At 36.2% G+C, this 15,872-nt stretch overlaps 3 protein-coding genes across 4 annotated transcripts; 1 reads left to right on the top strand and 2 right to left on the bottom strand.

Moving 5' to 3' along the window:
- Positions 1-316: 316 nt before the first annotated feature.
- On the top strand, positions 317-3,795 carry LOC108223758 (glyceraldehyde-3-phosphate dehydrogenase, cytosolic). The gene is made up of 12 exons (XM_017398165.2): positions 317-462; positions 558-581; positions 674-774; positions 1,338-1,453; positions 1,568-1,667; positions 2,073-2,219; positions 2,310-2,370; positions 2,452-2,549; positions 2,693-2,835; positions 3,010-3,093; positions 3,363-3,452; positions 3,543-3,795. The coding sequence occupies exons 1-12, from the start codon at positions 459-461 to the stop codon at positions 3,586-3,588; spliced, it is 1,014 nt and encodes a 337-aa protein (XP_017253654.1). The 5' UTR covers positions 317-458; the 3' UTR covers positions 3,589-3,795.
- A 2,192-nt stretch (positions 3,796-5,987) lies between these two features.
- LOC108220957 (malate synthase, glyoxysomal) lies at positions 5,988-8,776 on the bottom strand. Its single transcript, XM_017394856.2, has 4 exons — positions 8,296-8,776; positions 7,351-7,676; positions 6,931-7,261; positions 5,988-6,823 (listed from the first exon to the last, which is right to left on the bottom strand). Exons 1-4 carry the CDS (start codon positions 8,686-8,688, stop codon positions 6,167-6,169), a joined length of 1,707 nt encoding a protein of 568 aa, XP_017250345.1. The 5' UTR covers positions 8,689-8,776; the 3' UTR covers positions 5,988-6,166.
- Positions 8,777-10,243: 1,467 nt separating this feature from the next.
- Positions 10,244-13,603, bottom strand: LOC108220184 (uncharacterized). 2 transcript variants are annotated; one of them, XM_017393874.2, is made up of 4 exons: positions 12,822-13,603; positions 11,748-12,179; positions 11,281-11,575; positions 10,244-10,728 (listed from the first exon to the last, which is right to left on the bottom strand). In XM_017393874.2, exons 1-4 carry the CDS (start codon positions 13,242-13,244, stop codon positions 10,586-10,588), a joined length of 1,293 nt encoding a protein of 430 aa, XP_017249363.1. In that variant the 5' UTR covers positions 13,245-13,603; the 3' UTR covers positions 10,244-10,585. The 2 variants fall into 2 exon arrangements, with proteins under 2 accessions (XP_017249363.1, XP_017249364.1); XM_017393875.2 differs by having other exon boundaries at positions 10,244-10,714; positions 12,822-13,573.
- Positions 13,604-15,872: the final 2,269 nt, after the last annotated feature.

Genomic DNA, 15,872 nt, shown 5'->3' with positions numbered 1-15,872 from the left:
AATCAAAATTCAGATCATTATATTACGTTAAAGTAATTGTGTGCCCTGCAAACGAAAAACAAATAACACCCCTTCCAGAACGTTCTACGACATTATCCGCATATAAACCCAGGTCAAAGCCCATAACATCAAGCCCAAAATCAAACGGCTCTGAATAAACCTCGAGATCGCCGCCCTTTGAAATCATCGAATCGGACAGCGCATATCTAGGGAGCACACAATATTATCGTACACCCGCAGAAACCGTTTTTACCGGCTGCACGGGTAACCTTTAATTTTCTCCTTTAAAACCCTCACCACTGGCCTCATCGTAACCGCCTCACGAGATTTTAACCGGCTCTTCCGGTCACCCCTCCTTTTAAAACCCTCACGAGCAGCCTCTTTTTCATTTCATTATTACTCTCTTTCTATCTCTTGCTTTTCAACTCCTTCACACTCTCACTCTTATCTTCAAATCCATGGGTATGATATGATGATTATAGATACAAATTCATATACGTATAATTTTTACATTTCGTTATTTGTTATGATCTGATTTGTGTGTTTTTTGTGTGCAGCACCAATCAAGATCGGAATCAACGGTACAGATCTAACCTCAGACGAGTGTTTTTATTTATTTGTTTATGTTAATTAAGTTGATTTTGATCTAATAGTTATCGATTTAATTGTGTAGGATTCGGAAGAATCGGTCGATTAGTTGCTAGAGTTGCTCTGCAAAGAGATGATGTTGAGCTTGTTGCTGTTAATGATCCATTTATCTCAACTGATTACATGGTAATTACTAATTAATATTGTTTTATCTTTGTTATTAGATGAAAATGATTGTGAGTAAGTTAGTTTGTGTTGATTTGGTCCTTTTAGCTTGTGATCTGTTCCATTTTATGTGTTTGTCAGGGTTTATGCTTGTATAGATGTGTATTTTTAGTTGATTATTTGTGTCGCTGATAACTATGTTTGATAGAGATTATGTTGTGAGATATTTTTTTATAGATCGTGTGTTTCAAGTTTGTGATCTTTGCCGATTTATGTGTTATATTACTTGTTAGTCAGTGTTATGCATGCATAGATATGTATGTTTGATTGATTTTTCGTGTTAGATGATTATTATGTTTAAAAGATATCGGTTTATAATTTGTACATTGTAATTATTAAATGTTGATCTGTGGTGTGAGATCTTGATTTGATTTTATAATTTTGTCAGTCGTTTGTTGTGAATCAAAAATAGTCAAATTCTGGTCAATTTATTATTTGTTTATACTATTTAAATTAATCGATATTGCAATGGCGATTAATTAGGTTAAAAGCATGAACTAATTGATGTGTGTTGTTTGTTTTAGACATACATGTTCAAGTACGACAGTGTTCACGGTGCATGGAAGCATCATGAGCTTAAAGTCAAGGATGAGAAGACTCTTCTTTTTGGCGAGAAGCCTGTTGCTGTCTTTGGTTGCAGGTATGGTCATTAACTATCACAGTATTGTGTTGATTGAATGAGTGTAACTGGTTGTTCGCAAATGGCAAAGTATCCACTGTTTAATTATTTGCTGATTTGCTGATGAAATTGTAGGAACCCTGAGGAGATCCCTTGGGCTAGCACTGGTGCAGAGTACATTGTGGAGTCCACTGGTGTGTTCACCGACAAGGACAAGGCCGCTGCACATTTGAAGGTTTGTGATATATTTACTTTTTATCACTAATATGTTCAGTTGTAGACACATATCCTTTTTAGTGATAGGTGACATGATCAGGTAGTATGAAATTGACTTGGTTTTATTTGTAGTATGTATGTATCATTGAGGAAAGATACGATCAACTTTATATTATATATATAATGAGTCCAGATTACAATTTGTTCTAAATGGTATGCTCTTCAAATTTGTGCATGTTTATTTGTTAATGACATGTCATTAGATTTTGACAGTAAATTTGTGCACAAACTGTGATTGTTGGACTTATCATGAAGAAAGATGTATTAGAGTATAGTTTCATGTCAACAACATGCTCTTGTGAGCTTCTGCAGTGTTATTTTTTCAGTTCTGTTTGTTAATGGTGTGTCATATGTCATTGATCAGGGAGGTGCAAAGAAGGTTATCATCTCTGCTCCTAGCAAGGATGCTCCCATGTTTGTTGTTGGTGTCAATGAAAAGGAATACAAATCAGACCTTCACATTGTTTCTAATGCTAGTTGCACTACCAACTGCCTTGCACCTCTTGCAAAGGTAATTTGATGTTTCACCTGATTTGAGTTATTTATGGGGAACTCACGAGGGCTTTAACCATTTAATTTAATTTCTCTTTTATATGTGCAGGTGATCAATGATAGATTTGGCATTGTTGAGGGGCTAATGACAACTGTTCATTCAATTACAGGTGAGGATGGTCTTCTCTATCTGCTTTGACATTTATATATATTACAACAAGGTTGTTTAAAACGAGTTCTTGATTTTTCAGCCACACAAAAAACTGTTGATGGACCATCTGCCAAGGACTGGAGAGGTGGAAGAGCTGCATCATTCAACATCATTCCTAGCAGCACTGGAGCTGCCAAGGTACTCAAATATTTCTGCAAGTTATGTATAGGTTTTACAACTTGCATTGAATATGGTTATGTAACTTCTCTGAGCTATTTGAATTTGTTTATACACTTTACTAATCATGTGGTCCTCTGTTCTCTGTTATAATTGTCTGTTAGGCTGTTGGAAAGGTGCTTCCTCAGCTAAATGGTAAATTGACCGGCATGTCCTTTAGAGTTCCAACTGTGGATGTCTCTGTCGTTGATCTTACTGTCAGGCTGGAAAAGAAGGCTACTTATGATCAAATTAAAGCTGCTATCAAGTAAGCATCAATAGTTTTGTTTTTCTCTCATTCTTGTTATATTCATTTTTCACAAAGAACCCTGCATCATATCTTGCATCGTCGTATGACAGGCTTGATGCATGTTGGTTTTAGCTTATTTGCTCTTTAGTATTTAGGAAATGTTTCTTATCAATATTGTTCTGTACTTCTCAGGGAGGAGTCCGAGGGAAAGCTCAAGGGAATCCTAGGTTACACCGAAGATGATGTGGTTTCCACAGACTTTGTGGGTGACAGCAGGTGAGTTTTGTGTGGTTGTGTTTTATTTAATATCTTCCTTCCATGCGAGTCAGCACTATATATAAATAATGCAGTGCTTCTGCATCTTTGCAAGTAGGAACTATTTTAAATATCCAACTGTTCCATTTCATTTGATTAGGACTTGCTGTGTACATTAGTAGTTTGAAAATGAACCATGCAATTAGAAAAGTATATAAAGAGCATATATTGTTGTTGCTTTAAGTTTATATAAGACGAGATTATTCATTGGCTGACAATTTAACACTCAGGTCGAGCATCTTCGATGCCAAGGCCGGAATTGCTCTCAATGATAACTTTGTCAAGCTTGTTTCGTGGTACGACAACGAATGGGGATACAGGTAAAACAGTCATGCTGTGAATGTACTTATAGGGAGATATTTGTATTGCAAATTTTTGCAAAGCTGATTGTTTTCTGTATTTCATTGCAGCACCCGAGTGGTTGACTTGATCGTCCACATGGCATCTGTTCAGTAAGTTCGAGAGATCGTCTGAAGAATGTTTAGGATAGTTTAGGGAAACTATCTTTTAATATTTTTAACTAGACGAATAATTCCCGGGTAAATCTCGGTTGAATGTAATAATTAAGACTTGAATTCTTTGGTTTTACTGCCATATTTTGAATTTTGGTGGTTGGCTTTTGTTTCAGTTTTGTTATCAATGCAATGCAATTGATGTCTCTAATCTCTATCTATCTTTATATTATCTCTATCTTTATAGTATTGTTGAATCTAGAATCTGGTATAGTGCATCGGAATTGAATGAGCGGTGTTGATGTTTATAGTTGTTTCCTTTGATCATTTCTAATAATTCATACTAGGAAGAATTTCATCTTTAATTTTTTCATTTCGATTTTGTAATCGTTCAAAATTTACCTTTGGGAAAAAAATGTATATTGCTTCAAAACGCAGAGATCAGGGGTCGAGTCGAGCCTTCTTATTGTACAAAAAGCACACGATGTGTTGGATCAAGCTTTCTTATTGCACAAAAGTTCAAAGTATGTGTTTGGTCAAGCTAGTGAAGAGATTGAGTCGAGCTTCTTATTGCACCTGAGGCACAAAATATGTGTTCGGTCAAGCTTGTCAAGGGACTGAGCACAGAATTTTATCGAATACTACTAAATGAGTTACTCACGAGCCTTATTTACAAATTGAATATTTGCAATGTAGTTTTAGACTTAAAATATTTCAAAATAAAAAAAATTCAGGTGTACGGAACCTTTTATAATTTAAGATACTTTTAAATCATTAAAGACATACTAAAATCAAATTCAAAGTTTACAAGTCCAAGTAATACTCTCGCAGTCGTAAAAAGAAATAAAAATAGGTAAATCATACGAAGCATAATAAGATTCGTTAAAAGAGCTAATCTCATTATCTACTTGCAAGTTGCAACAAATAAAATACCGATCTTCTTAAAATTTCATTTGAGACTTGTGTGTTGTTTTTACAGATGCCAAGGGACTTAAACTGCAGGCAAGTGAATATGCACGTTAAAATCTCTAGCGGAATAAGACCCTATTTTCACCATTTGAATCTGCACAACGTAAACCTCTATGATCTGAAAATACGTATATCGAGTTCACGACTCTAGGAAGATGAAGATATAATAACCACAGCTGCACTGAAGTATAATGACATGATGCTAGTAAAATTAGGAGATAATAAAAAATTTGGATATGTTATGGGACTGAGGGTTTTGTTGGTTTCCCTTTCGCCATGGAGACACAACTGCACATATTGCTGCACAGCCTGCACTTGCTTTTACTGGACCAGGATAAATTTTACTAGCTCTGCAGAATTATTCGTTGATATTTAAAAATACCAAGACCATCAGAGCGGCTTCAGGACTTGTTTTCTCAGCTACAAAATTTTCTAGGACAGTAGGGGAAACCCTAAGCATTTTCAGATGCAGGCAGCATTAATACTACTGTCCTCAATGTAGGACAGCCTAATAGTTAATCGGGTTGTCTATCCTGTGCCCGCAGGGCACAGGTTAAGCTGTCATTAACACCCTCTTTTTCTGCAAGAACTACTCTCTCCCCTCTCCTTTTCACCGTGAAATAATGTTTTTAATTAATGTTTTTTGATTGTTGTGTTTTAATATTGTGTTTTAATCACGCGAAACAATATTTCATTAATTAATGTGTTTTAACCACATTTTGTTTTTTGAGTGTCCTCGCAGCAACTGGACTACGCTGGGATGCTCTAAGGCCATTCATCTACTATAGGTAGAACACATTCTTGTTTCAGTTTCTTGTTCATTATCGTCTCCTTGATATGTGTAATCTCAAGTTGCTCCAACGGATTAGTTATTCGTTGATATTTAAAACTACCAAGACCGTTCAGAGCGGCTTCAGGACTTGTTTTCTCATTGACAAAATTTTCTAGTAGTTCAGTAAGGGAAACCCAAAGCATTTTCAGATCTTAGTAGCTGCACTGCACCTCAATTTTTCTCTATGTACCTTCTGCAGAGCCTCACTTTCTGCTAGATTATTACTCCTTCCTTTTCTGTATGAATATTTAAACATGAAACTTTTTATTCACAAAATTTAGAACATTTTGTGAAACTACATCTTATATGAGTTTTAAAATGCGCGTCAAGTCCCTGTCGGCAAACAACCCAAGATGACAGTAGGAGCGCATACTACTATCCTAAATGTAGGACAGCCTAATAATTATAATTTTCAAATTTAAAATGTGAGTTCCTTTGATTTTAGAAGCTCTTCTGTCAATCATTCAGTAGTTATATTATTGTACAGCAGCCACTTTTTTCTCAAATATTTATTCCATCAGCAAATTCAATCTTTAATTGTTTATTTGTGTTTTACTGACAGGATAACATATATATATCGTCAGTTTTTATGGTTCCTCAGCTTTAGAAGAGAGACTATCTTGATAGAACAAACAGCTGCAATTACATTATTCGTAGTAGCAGGAACAACAGTACTCACAGAATGGGATACATAGGTGACCAAAGAAACTTACATTGTAACAAGATCTCCGCTGATCCTGTATTATTTATGGTTTCTGAAAGATAGAAACTTGTTCAGAGCTCAGAGCTTGGATGATGTCTTGGGATGGTGGATGACGATACGATTGTAAGCATCTAATGTCAGGAAATCATCCAGTACCGGTGCCAGGCATTGTCGAGTGAAAATCTTGCTAGCCTCTGCATACATTCCCTTCTTGAACTTTTCGCGTCCTACTTCCCTCTCGATTCTAGCCATCTCTTCTTCAACCACTCTCCCAAAGAGGCATCTTGTCACTTTGACTCCCATTGCATCTCCATCCAATTCCACGCCATATTTTATCCACTGCCAGTTCTGGACTCGGCTTATCTCAGCGGTAGCTGCATCCTCCATGAGGTTGTAGAGAGGGACGGATCCTGTCCCTGTGAGCCATGCAGCTACGTATTGGATTCCCACACGGGTATTGAGCCTGAGTCCTTCCATGGTTCGGACTCCTCTAGGCCTCTGTATAAGATCTTCTTCAGTCAAGTTTGCTGCGTCCTCACGTTTCACGGTTTTAATTAGGTTGGGAGAGTTGCCCATGTTGTTGGTGAAGACTTCCATGATGGCCGGGATCAAGCCTGGATGTGCTGCCCAAGTTCCGTCGTGTCCTGCCATTACCTCTCTCAGTTTATCCTTCCTCACCAGTTCCAGAGCTGCTTCATTGGCCTTCGGATCATCCCTGATTGGAATTTGAGCAGCCTGTTCAAAAGATAAGGGCAAAGAACTTTATCAAAAAAAAAAAAAAACTCAAATATGTTTCTCTAAAGTATAATACAAGTATTTGACAAAGGATGCATATTTAGTACCATGCCTCCCATAGCGTGCACACCACGCCTGTGGCAGGTCCTGATGAGAAGATCGGAGTAACTTCTCATGAAGTGCTGATTCATGCCAACAAGTACCCTGTCTGGTAGCAGGCGATCAGGGTGGGACTGGAACGTCTTGACGTAGCTGAATATGTAATCCCATCTACCACAGTTCAATCCAACAGAATGATCCCTTAGTTCATAAAGAATTTCATCCATTTCGAAAACAGCGGGAAGTGTTTCAATCAGAACAGTAGCTCTGATGCTTCCCTTTTCTATTCCAGCCATTTTCTCTGCCCTCTCGAAAACATTGTTCCAGATTTTAGCTTCCCTGTAACAATATCAATTATATGGCATCACTTCTAACATTTACAAATGAAAACATCTGAAGGATACTGAGACTGAACCAGAAAATCATACCTTGAGTTTTCCATCTTTGGAAGATAGAAAAAGGGTCCATACCCTTCACCTTGGTTTCGTCGGAAGGCTGCATAGTTATGGTAGAAGTACAAGCCGAAATCCACAAGGCAACCAGTTGCAGGTTCTCCATCAATGAAGATGTGGGCCTCTGGTAGGTGCCAACCTCTTGGGCGGACGAAAAGCTTTGCAGTCTGATCATTCAGCTTGTAGACCCTGTTCCTAGCCTGATCATGGAAGCTTATCGTCCCATCAACAGCGTCCTTTAAATTAACTTGCCCTCTCATAAGATTTTCCCAGCTCGGTGAAAGTGCATCTTCAAAATCAGCCTATAAGATTGATTCAGAATAATCATGTCTCTTTTCCTCACATCATGCTAATTAATTTTTAGAACCACAAGCAGAGACAACAAAGAACAAATAATATTTTCTCATCTGAAGTATTGCTCATTTGCTCTGTGATACTTTGTTTTACAGTTGACTCATGACTGATTACAGAAAATTACCCTTTTTTTTCCTCTTTATCTTGCTGCTAAAACTTCCATCTTTCCTCATCTTAAGCTGATCTAACTCTTTAAGGTAATAGGTTGGATCGACCTTGATGACCCAAGTTCGTCTACATGAATTTATTTAATTCAAAATTCAGGTAAGTATATTTCTTCTAATCTTATAATTATGAGAAATTGAATCCAGAGGACTTCACAGAACATTTCCTATCCACTCTTTTGAGTATCAGTAAAGTCTGCCTATAACTTCTCGGACATACTGAGTATGTTTAGTTTGGTTACGTTACTATATTTATCTCAAAATCTAATCACTACACATATATGCAAATAACATGTTCTTTTAGTATGCTCCTCACTCTACTTACTAGAGGTCGAGGGTTCAAATCTTGTCAAAGATAAAAAGGCGCGTGAGTCTGACTAATTATCAGAAAAAACACACATACCATGAAAACCTTAGCTCCCGAGTTGAGTGCATTGATTATCATCTTCCTCTCAACCGGCCCCGTAATTTCCACCCTGCGATCAGCCACCGCTGATGGCACAGGAGCACACATCCACTCCCCTTCCCTGACGTACTTCGTGGCAGGATCAAACCCTGGCAAGCCCCCGCTGTTGTACCGTTCCTTGGCCTCCTTTCTGCACTCCATTGCATACTTAATATGGTTCCTGAACTCCCTCTGCAATCCAGCAACAAACTGCAGAGCATCCTTGGTAAGAATTCTGGCAAACTCAGCATCGTATCGTCCCCTGATATCAACACCCTCTGGGACATCATAAGCTGCACCTGTCTTCTTCGACATTGGTGCATTGTATCCATAACTCTCCATTCCAACCATCTCTTGAAAACAAAATTCTCTTGTTGTTTGAATTTGTTGAGAAATGTATATTGTTCAACAGGGGTGGCGAGAAATTTATTTATAGGAGGTGATGAGAGCCTAGTGGAAGATATGCATGGAGGTTCGGGGTTGTTTTGGTTTTTTGCAGTAATTTGAAATGAAAAATATTTTTTCTGTACATTAATTTCAAATTTTATTTTCCGAATTAAAATATAGATGTTAAATTCTTATTCAGAAAAATAAATTTATTTTAGTTTTTGCATATGCAAAAGGTGTCGGTATAATATATATTCGTAATATTGTTTCAAAATCGGTGATTAATTGATTAATCTTTATTCTGTAATTCCTCGAATTGATTAAATTCCTAATTTTTTTTCGATCAATTTTTATTTTACGACACTAACTCTCAAGTACAATTGTTGTTATGTGCGTCATATGTGATGATTTTATGACATTATTATTACGGATAACTGCTGCAAGATTAGGTTTGTTTCGAAATTTGTGATTTTTTGCCTAGGGAAGCGTAGCAGTTTGATAAGAAGAGATATGGGTGCGCCAATTCGGCATGATTCTGGTGACTGTGATGTCAAGCTGCGAATTATTGTTCAATTTTCATAGGCGTTTATTTTTTAATTTTTTTTTAATCTAAACGACAAACGAGTCACATAGATGATACAAATTAATAAATCAGGCCCAACTTTTATCTATATGCATGTGGGCCGTTTTGTTTTGATAACCTCAATGATTTCTACAGTAGCTAGGGTTGTCAAGTTGTGATGGGAAAAGAATTAAGCCCAACTAAGCCCACAGAAACCACACTAATTTGGTTTGTGAAATAGCTACAGAGAAAGAAGCAATCAGGCCCAGTTGAGCCCGTATGGTGGAAACCCAGATTATCTAACCAATCATAGCCCAGTCATCAGTGAGCCTTGACCCAAAAAGGGTGAACAATAACTCCTTACTCCCCACTATGCCACTAACAGTTGGCAAACTAACCTGGCATTTGTGATGCAAGTCTGCAATCCACACAACAGAACACAAATTTCATCTAGCGAGGACATAATGCAACTTTGAAACATATCTATGGGGCCGTTCGGATGAGTTTAAAATAAAGTGCTTATTGCTTAGAGTAAAAAAGTGAAGTAGAAGTTAGAAGCAAATTAAGACTTATAAGTGATTAAAGTGTTTGGGAAAGAAGTACAAACCGTGAAACAAAAGCTAGTATTCTCAACTTCTCTTAAGTACTTCTTGACATTTTACACAACGGTACAAATAAGTGCTTCCAACTTATAAACACAAACACAGAAGTCAGGCTTCCAAGCCCCGGCCAAACACCCCCATATATATGTTTATTGAAACACCCGAGGAGGACGAATCTTGCCACTATGCTATCAACGAATCTTTAATAAGCTTTGCGCTTTACTAAAAAAAACTCTGATATACGACTCTATATTATACTTGCGATACATTGCAGGAAATTAATTGGCAAAATTTTGGAGCTTAAATGTTGCCTAGTAAAACTCTACTGTATTATTTAAGAACAGTGCTGAAAACATTTTAAAAAGAATAATGTATTAAGATTATCTTCTGACAAAACTATCTGTGTTTCCAACAAGAAATTACGTAGGCATATACACATCATCATACATCTCATAAGTATACAACAAAACTGATATCATACAGTATGCTAGTTTCAAAGACACGTCTGACTTGACTAGTCCTAAATCGAACCACTGAACAGGAGAAACATGCTTTTTCATAGTTGTACCAGAAGTATTGTAAAATGTAGGTACCTGAGGAACCATGTTATCACAAGCTGTTGTTCTTCGAAAAATTCTTCAAATTCTTGGCGTTGATGATTTTTGTCCGAATGGGGGTTTCAACAAACGGATTGTTGCTATCTGAGAGGTATGTTGATAGTCTTCCCAAGGACAAAGAATACCAACGTCATTTCGAGAAAGAAGAGTGTGTTGATGAAGTGACGATCAACTATCCATCCAAACATAGTAAAGCCACCAGTGTTGGACTGCACATATGTAACTGTGTTTCCAATCAATAACATATCATCATTATTGACTGCGGAGAAATACTTCTATATACAGGTTACCTAGTACTCAGTCATGATGCAACTTGCAAGCAGAAAAAGATTAGAAGATGACATTGCACGATTGTTCACATATATTTTAGTTCACTTTGGCATGATGCAACCGAAACAGATTACAAGATGACAGCTTAGGGTTGCAGCCTGGAATACATAATTTATCACTGCCATATTTAAACAACATGCAGACAAAGGTTATGTTTGTTAATTTTGGTTTGACTCGTTCGTTTCCAGTCATTATTTCTAAAAGACGTGTAAAACAGACTCCCTCCCTCCCTAAACCATTGGCCTCCCAGAATCTACATTCATTTAGGCACTGCTGAAGAAAGCAAGTCATCAGATTGGCACATACAGGGTTACAATGATTATACAATAAAAAATATCAGTTTTACAAAAACTAGATCTGCAGTTGTAAATTGTATCATTAAGTTATCGCAAAGCGATCTTAGCAATGGGGTGGGGGCAATGATGCAAAAGTTGAGGTATCATACCAAAGGATTGTCTTCTCTGATATGATGACATACGAGATGTGGGTTGCATATTTGTGGGCAAAGGGATATAGTCAATTGAGTCCGTATCACTCTCCGATTGGTTTCTTGATATGTTGCCCACTGGATTAGCTAACACTCCATTTGGTGCACCTCCTGACTGTGCAGTATTAGAATTACATGTGGCTAATGCATGCCATCTGCTAGCGACTGACCCAAGGCTTTGAGCTCTATGTGATATCTTTGCAGCTGCATTCAGGCAAAGAGTTATTCCCACAAGTTGAACGATCGATAAGACCTGCCATAATTATTAAATTAAAAAAAAACAAAAAAAAACAAAACAAGAAGCAGCAGCATTAGAACTGGAAATTGATATGATCTACTAAAGCAGCCTTAGGCCTATCAAGCTATTATTGTTATTAAAAACTGCCAACTACACAATATAATTAACTGTGTAAGTAGGCACTTACAACAAAGTCACCAGCGTTAATGAAGTTGAGGACTCCTTTATTTCCTGTCGTGTGCAAAAGAGCCATAAATTGGCTAGCTGTCACAACTAAAAACTCAAGAAGAATAAATATCCTGAACCTGTGACTTATTTTGGATAAATAGTAGGTTAAACGCATGTGCTCCTCAATATATACTGAAACATCCAGATCCTTCTCAAATAGCTTCCCATAATTCTCAAAATGTATCACTTGCAGGTTTCCAACTAAACAAAACAGACCTGTGCCTGATAGAAACAGCAGAGTGGAGTAAGTCCAACACAGCAGTGAAGCTATTAAACAGCCAACAGATTGCCACCATGGTTCCTCGTGCGAATAGACTATACGAGTGATTTCACGAGCAGTCTTCAACAGAAAGCAAACTACCATCCATGTAGCCAGAGTTCGGTAAAAAACCTGAAAAATGAAGATGCCAATAATAGGTTGCTGAAAGGTGCAAATTGAAAGGGCCTAGAAAGACATTTTGGATCTTAAGTACCACAAGCATTTCACCTGATAATTCTAGTCTCATCTTTAATAGCATGGGATGTTATCAAATAATAAAATAATATTGAATCTAAAATCCAGTTATTTTGCAAAAACCAAATACAAAATCATATTTATGTAGTGTTAAAGATGTATAATCCAATTAAACGCTCATCCTAAAGCCTCAATGTGTTAGAAAGGCTGGCAAAGTAAAATGGGACAGTAATCCAGAGCTCAAGTAATTCCACTCTTCACTTGAAAATAAAAGTACTTCGGAGGGAATATATATACACATATGATCCAATTAAATTGTGAGCACTCAAAGGCTTAGATTTTTCGGAGAACTCTTAGCTAGTTAGCTTAACTTCATAAGCAGTGAAGTAAAATACAAAATAGTAGATTCCTGCAGTACATCATCTTACTCATATTACATATAACAAACAAATAGATTCCCACAAATTAGGTAAAGTTGAAGAACAATCAGTAAAGTCATGCTATTTTTAGATTAACAAGCAAAAATAGAAATAGGGTCATATAAAAAAAACATCAAACCAATTAAAAATAGATACTTACATGAATCTTGTGAACATAGTCATGAATCAAGTGCTGGTGATAATGAAGTTTGACAAATAGGAGAATCTTGAGACCATATTTTCTCAGATTATGAGAAATGCAGAAGAGTGAAACAGCAGCAGCAATGGTCTGAAACACAAGAATCTCAATCTCAAAGAACCTGATCTGGAACTGATCACAATCAGAGCAGTAAGAGTAGAAAATGATGAGAAGGGGTACTATTACTGAGAGAATTGAGAAGGAAATACAGGAAAGTGAAGTGTGGTATAAGGAAGTGTGATTGAAGCCCAGGTATTTGAAAGAGGTGTATAATTTGTGGATGGATTCATCAAGTAAGAGTGAAGTTTCATCCTTTTCTTCTTCTTGGTCTTCAATGAGTGGGATTTCTACTTGGGAAAGTGGAGTTATTTCTGGGGGTTCCATCTCTCTCTCTCTCTCTGTGTATCTCTCTCCCTTCCTCTGTCTCTCTCTCTCTCCCTTCCTCTCTCTCTCTCCCTCTCTCCCTTCCTCTCTCTCTCTCCCTCTCTCCCTGTCACTCTCTCCCTCCCTCCCTCTCTCTCTCTCTCTCTCCCCCTGTCACTCTCTCCCTCCCTCCCTCTCTCTATGCTCTCTCTCCCTACTCTCTCTCTGTCCCTCTCCCACTCTCAATCTCTCTCTTCTGTGTGTGTGGGGACTGGGGAGTTTGAACAGTTAGTGGAGGAGCAGATTTGGTAAATAAACGAGACAATGTTGACATGGGAGAAGTGCATAGTACCACAAGTCTCTTGCTAGACTTATATGAATGCGTGCTGCATTAAAATAAGGAAACATATTTTGGCAAAAAATAAAAAGAAAAAAATTAAGGAAACAAAACTTGTCTTTTTTTAACCATATGGACGGTCAACACATACAGAAAACAGGCTCGCATTTTATTCCGGAGAAAATATTTCTAGAAAAAGTAAAATAAAGACGATTTAAAAACGAAATAAAAAACGTGAGATTGCGTAGAGTTGAATTACATTATCTGATTCTACGACCAGTCATGTACCCATGTTCGCTTTTTACAAGGTTCTAAACTTGCAAGTATAACTTAATAAATTCGAAAACAATTTTTAATTTCATACAAAATATACTAATATTATGTCTGCGTTGCGGGGCCAACTAATTTTAAGCAAGACGATTTTTTTTATATTAAATATCATGAAATATACTCCCTCTGTCCCATTTAATTGTATACGTTTCTTTTCAACTGTTCGACACGCATTTCAATACTCTTATAAAATATAGTTCCGTAACTTATTTTTGAGATTTTCTTTTTCTGAATAAAAATATAACATCCAAACTTTAATTCAGAAAAAGAAAATTTCAAAAATAAATTACACAACTACATTTTACAGGAGCATTAAAGTCCGTGCCGCGTCCCCGTCCCCCAATGTATACAACTCAGGGGGACGGAGGGAGTATATTTTTAAGAATCATAAGCCATAACAAAGGACGATGAAAACGATCGTTTTGACTGGGTACACAGGGAGTTGAGGTTGAGGTTGTAACTTGTAAACAATACTGAACAAATAGTCAGAAACTGGTTCAGTCATGCCCGTCTAGGAAAGATTATTCAACCTCCCATTACTTCTATTTGAGCCTTATGCAGTTCAAATGACTATCATGACCAGATTTTTATGCAGAACTGTTACTTGAGTGACGCGACCAGGATCAACGTCCAAATACTACCATCTCAGAGGCATAAAAAAAATTATAAATATATAATTTATACATTTATATTTGAATTGACTGTGTTAATATTAAATAATGTTTTTATTATGTTATGATATGTTGATTTGAATGTATGTAAATTTATCCTTACGATCTTGAAAAATTGAGACATCATTTTCAATTTTCGTCTGGAACAATCAAATCTTTTGGTCCGGCCTTGTTTATATTTGGCACCGTTTATTTGTGAGTATCTAAGTTGTCCTCAATGAGGAATATGGCATGAGAACTTAGGGGCCGTTTGGCTCATTTTGGAAAAACCAATGGAATCAAGAAAGGAAAATGTGAAGAGAAGAAAATAATAATCCTAAATTGTTTTACTTGCTTGGATTTGGAAATCGAATGAAATTATATGACAAGTTTTATATGTGGATATCACTGAAGCAAAATGTGTAATAAATTCAACAAATTTTATGTAATTCTTAAGAATCCAGCTTAGCTAACTATTTCTAACCAAAGGAAAATCTCATTGAAATAAATATGTTCATATATTTAAAGGCTAATTTTCTTTCCGGCATTTTGTGTATTTAAAATTTTGAATCATTTTCAGTTTTAATCAATCAAATATTTAATTTTTTTGTAACTCTTTTGTATTATTAAATAATTATCTCATTCAATATCCATAAATGATATTTTGAATGATCATACATGCTGAGTAAATAATTTATAACATCAATGAAATTGAAATATTTTAGCTATGATTTATGATTTAAATGTTAACGTATCTTCCTAATATTGATATTGATATTGTATCCGAATTTATAATAACAATCACGATCCATTGGTTCACATAGAACGAGCTCATCTCTAATTGATTAAACTAAACTCATCTTATTAAATAGCAATCATGATCCATTGGTTCATATGGAATCGAGCTCATCTCTAACTGATTAAACTAAACTCATCTTGTTAAACAGCAATCTAATCATAAAAATAATCTGTATACGAATTTTAACTTCTAATGTAACAAAAAATATAAAAAATGGAATTTTAATATAATATTTATAGTCGATATGCTATTTTTTACAAACATTTTCATAATTTGTTGCATTTAAATTTTCAATGTGCTCCGAATAAAAATAAAAAAGCTAAAATTTTCACGATCTACTCGAATAATTCATGAGCAACTCGACTCGCTCGATAACTAAAAACTTAACTCACTCAAATCGTTTATAATGACTCAAATTGTCAAATCGTTTATAATGACTCAAATCGGCCGGACTAGGACCCCACCTAAAAATATAGAAAAATGGTCCCAGATCTCACAAATTCTAAAAGTAATATCACAAATTCTAAAAATAA

Source organism: Daucus carota, chromosome 5 (genome assembly GCF_001625215.2).
Source record: "Daucus carota subsp. sativus chromosome 5, DH1 v3.0, whole genome shotgun sequence".
Classification (NCBI taxonomy): Eukaryota; Viridiplantae; Streptophyta; class Magnoliopsida; order Apiales; family Apiaceae; genus Daucus; species Daucus carota.
The sequence above is the reverse complement of the archived record's forward strand: the minus strand, read 5'-3'. Positions and strand labels throughout refer to the sequence as shown.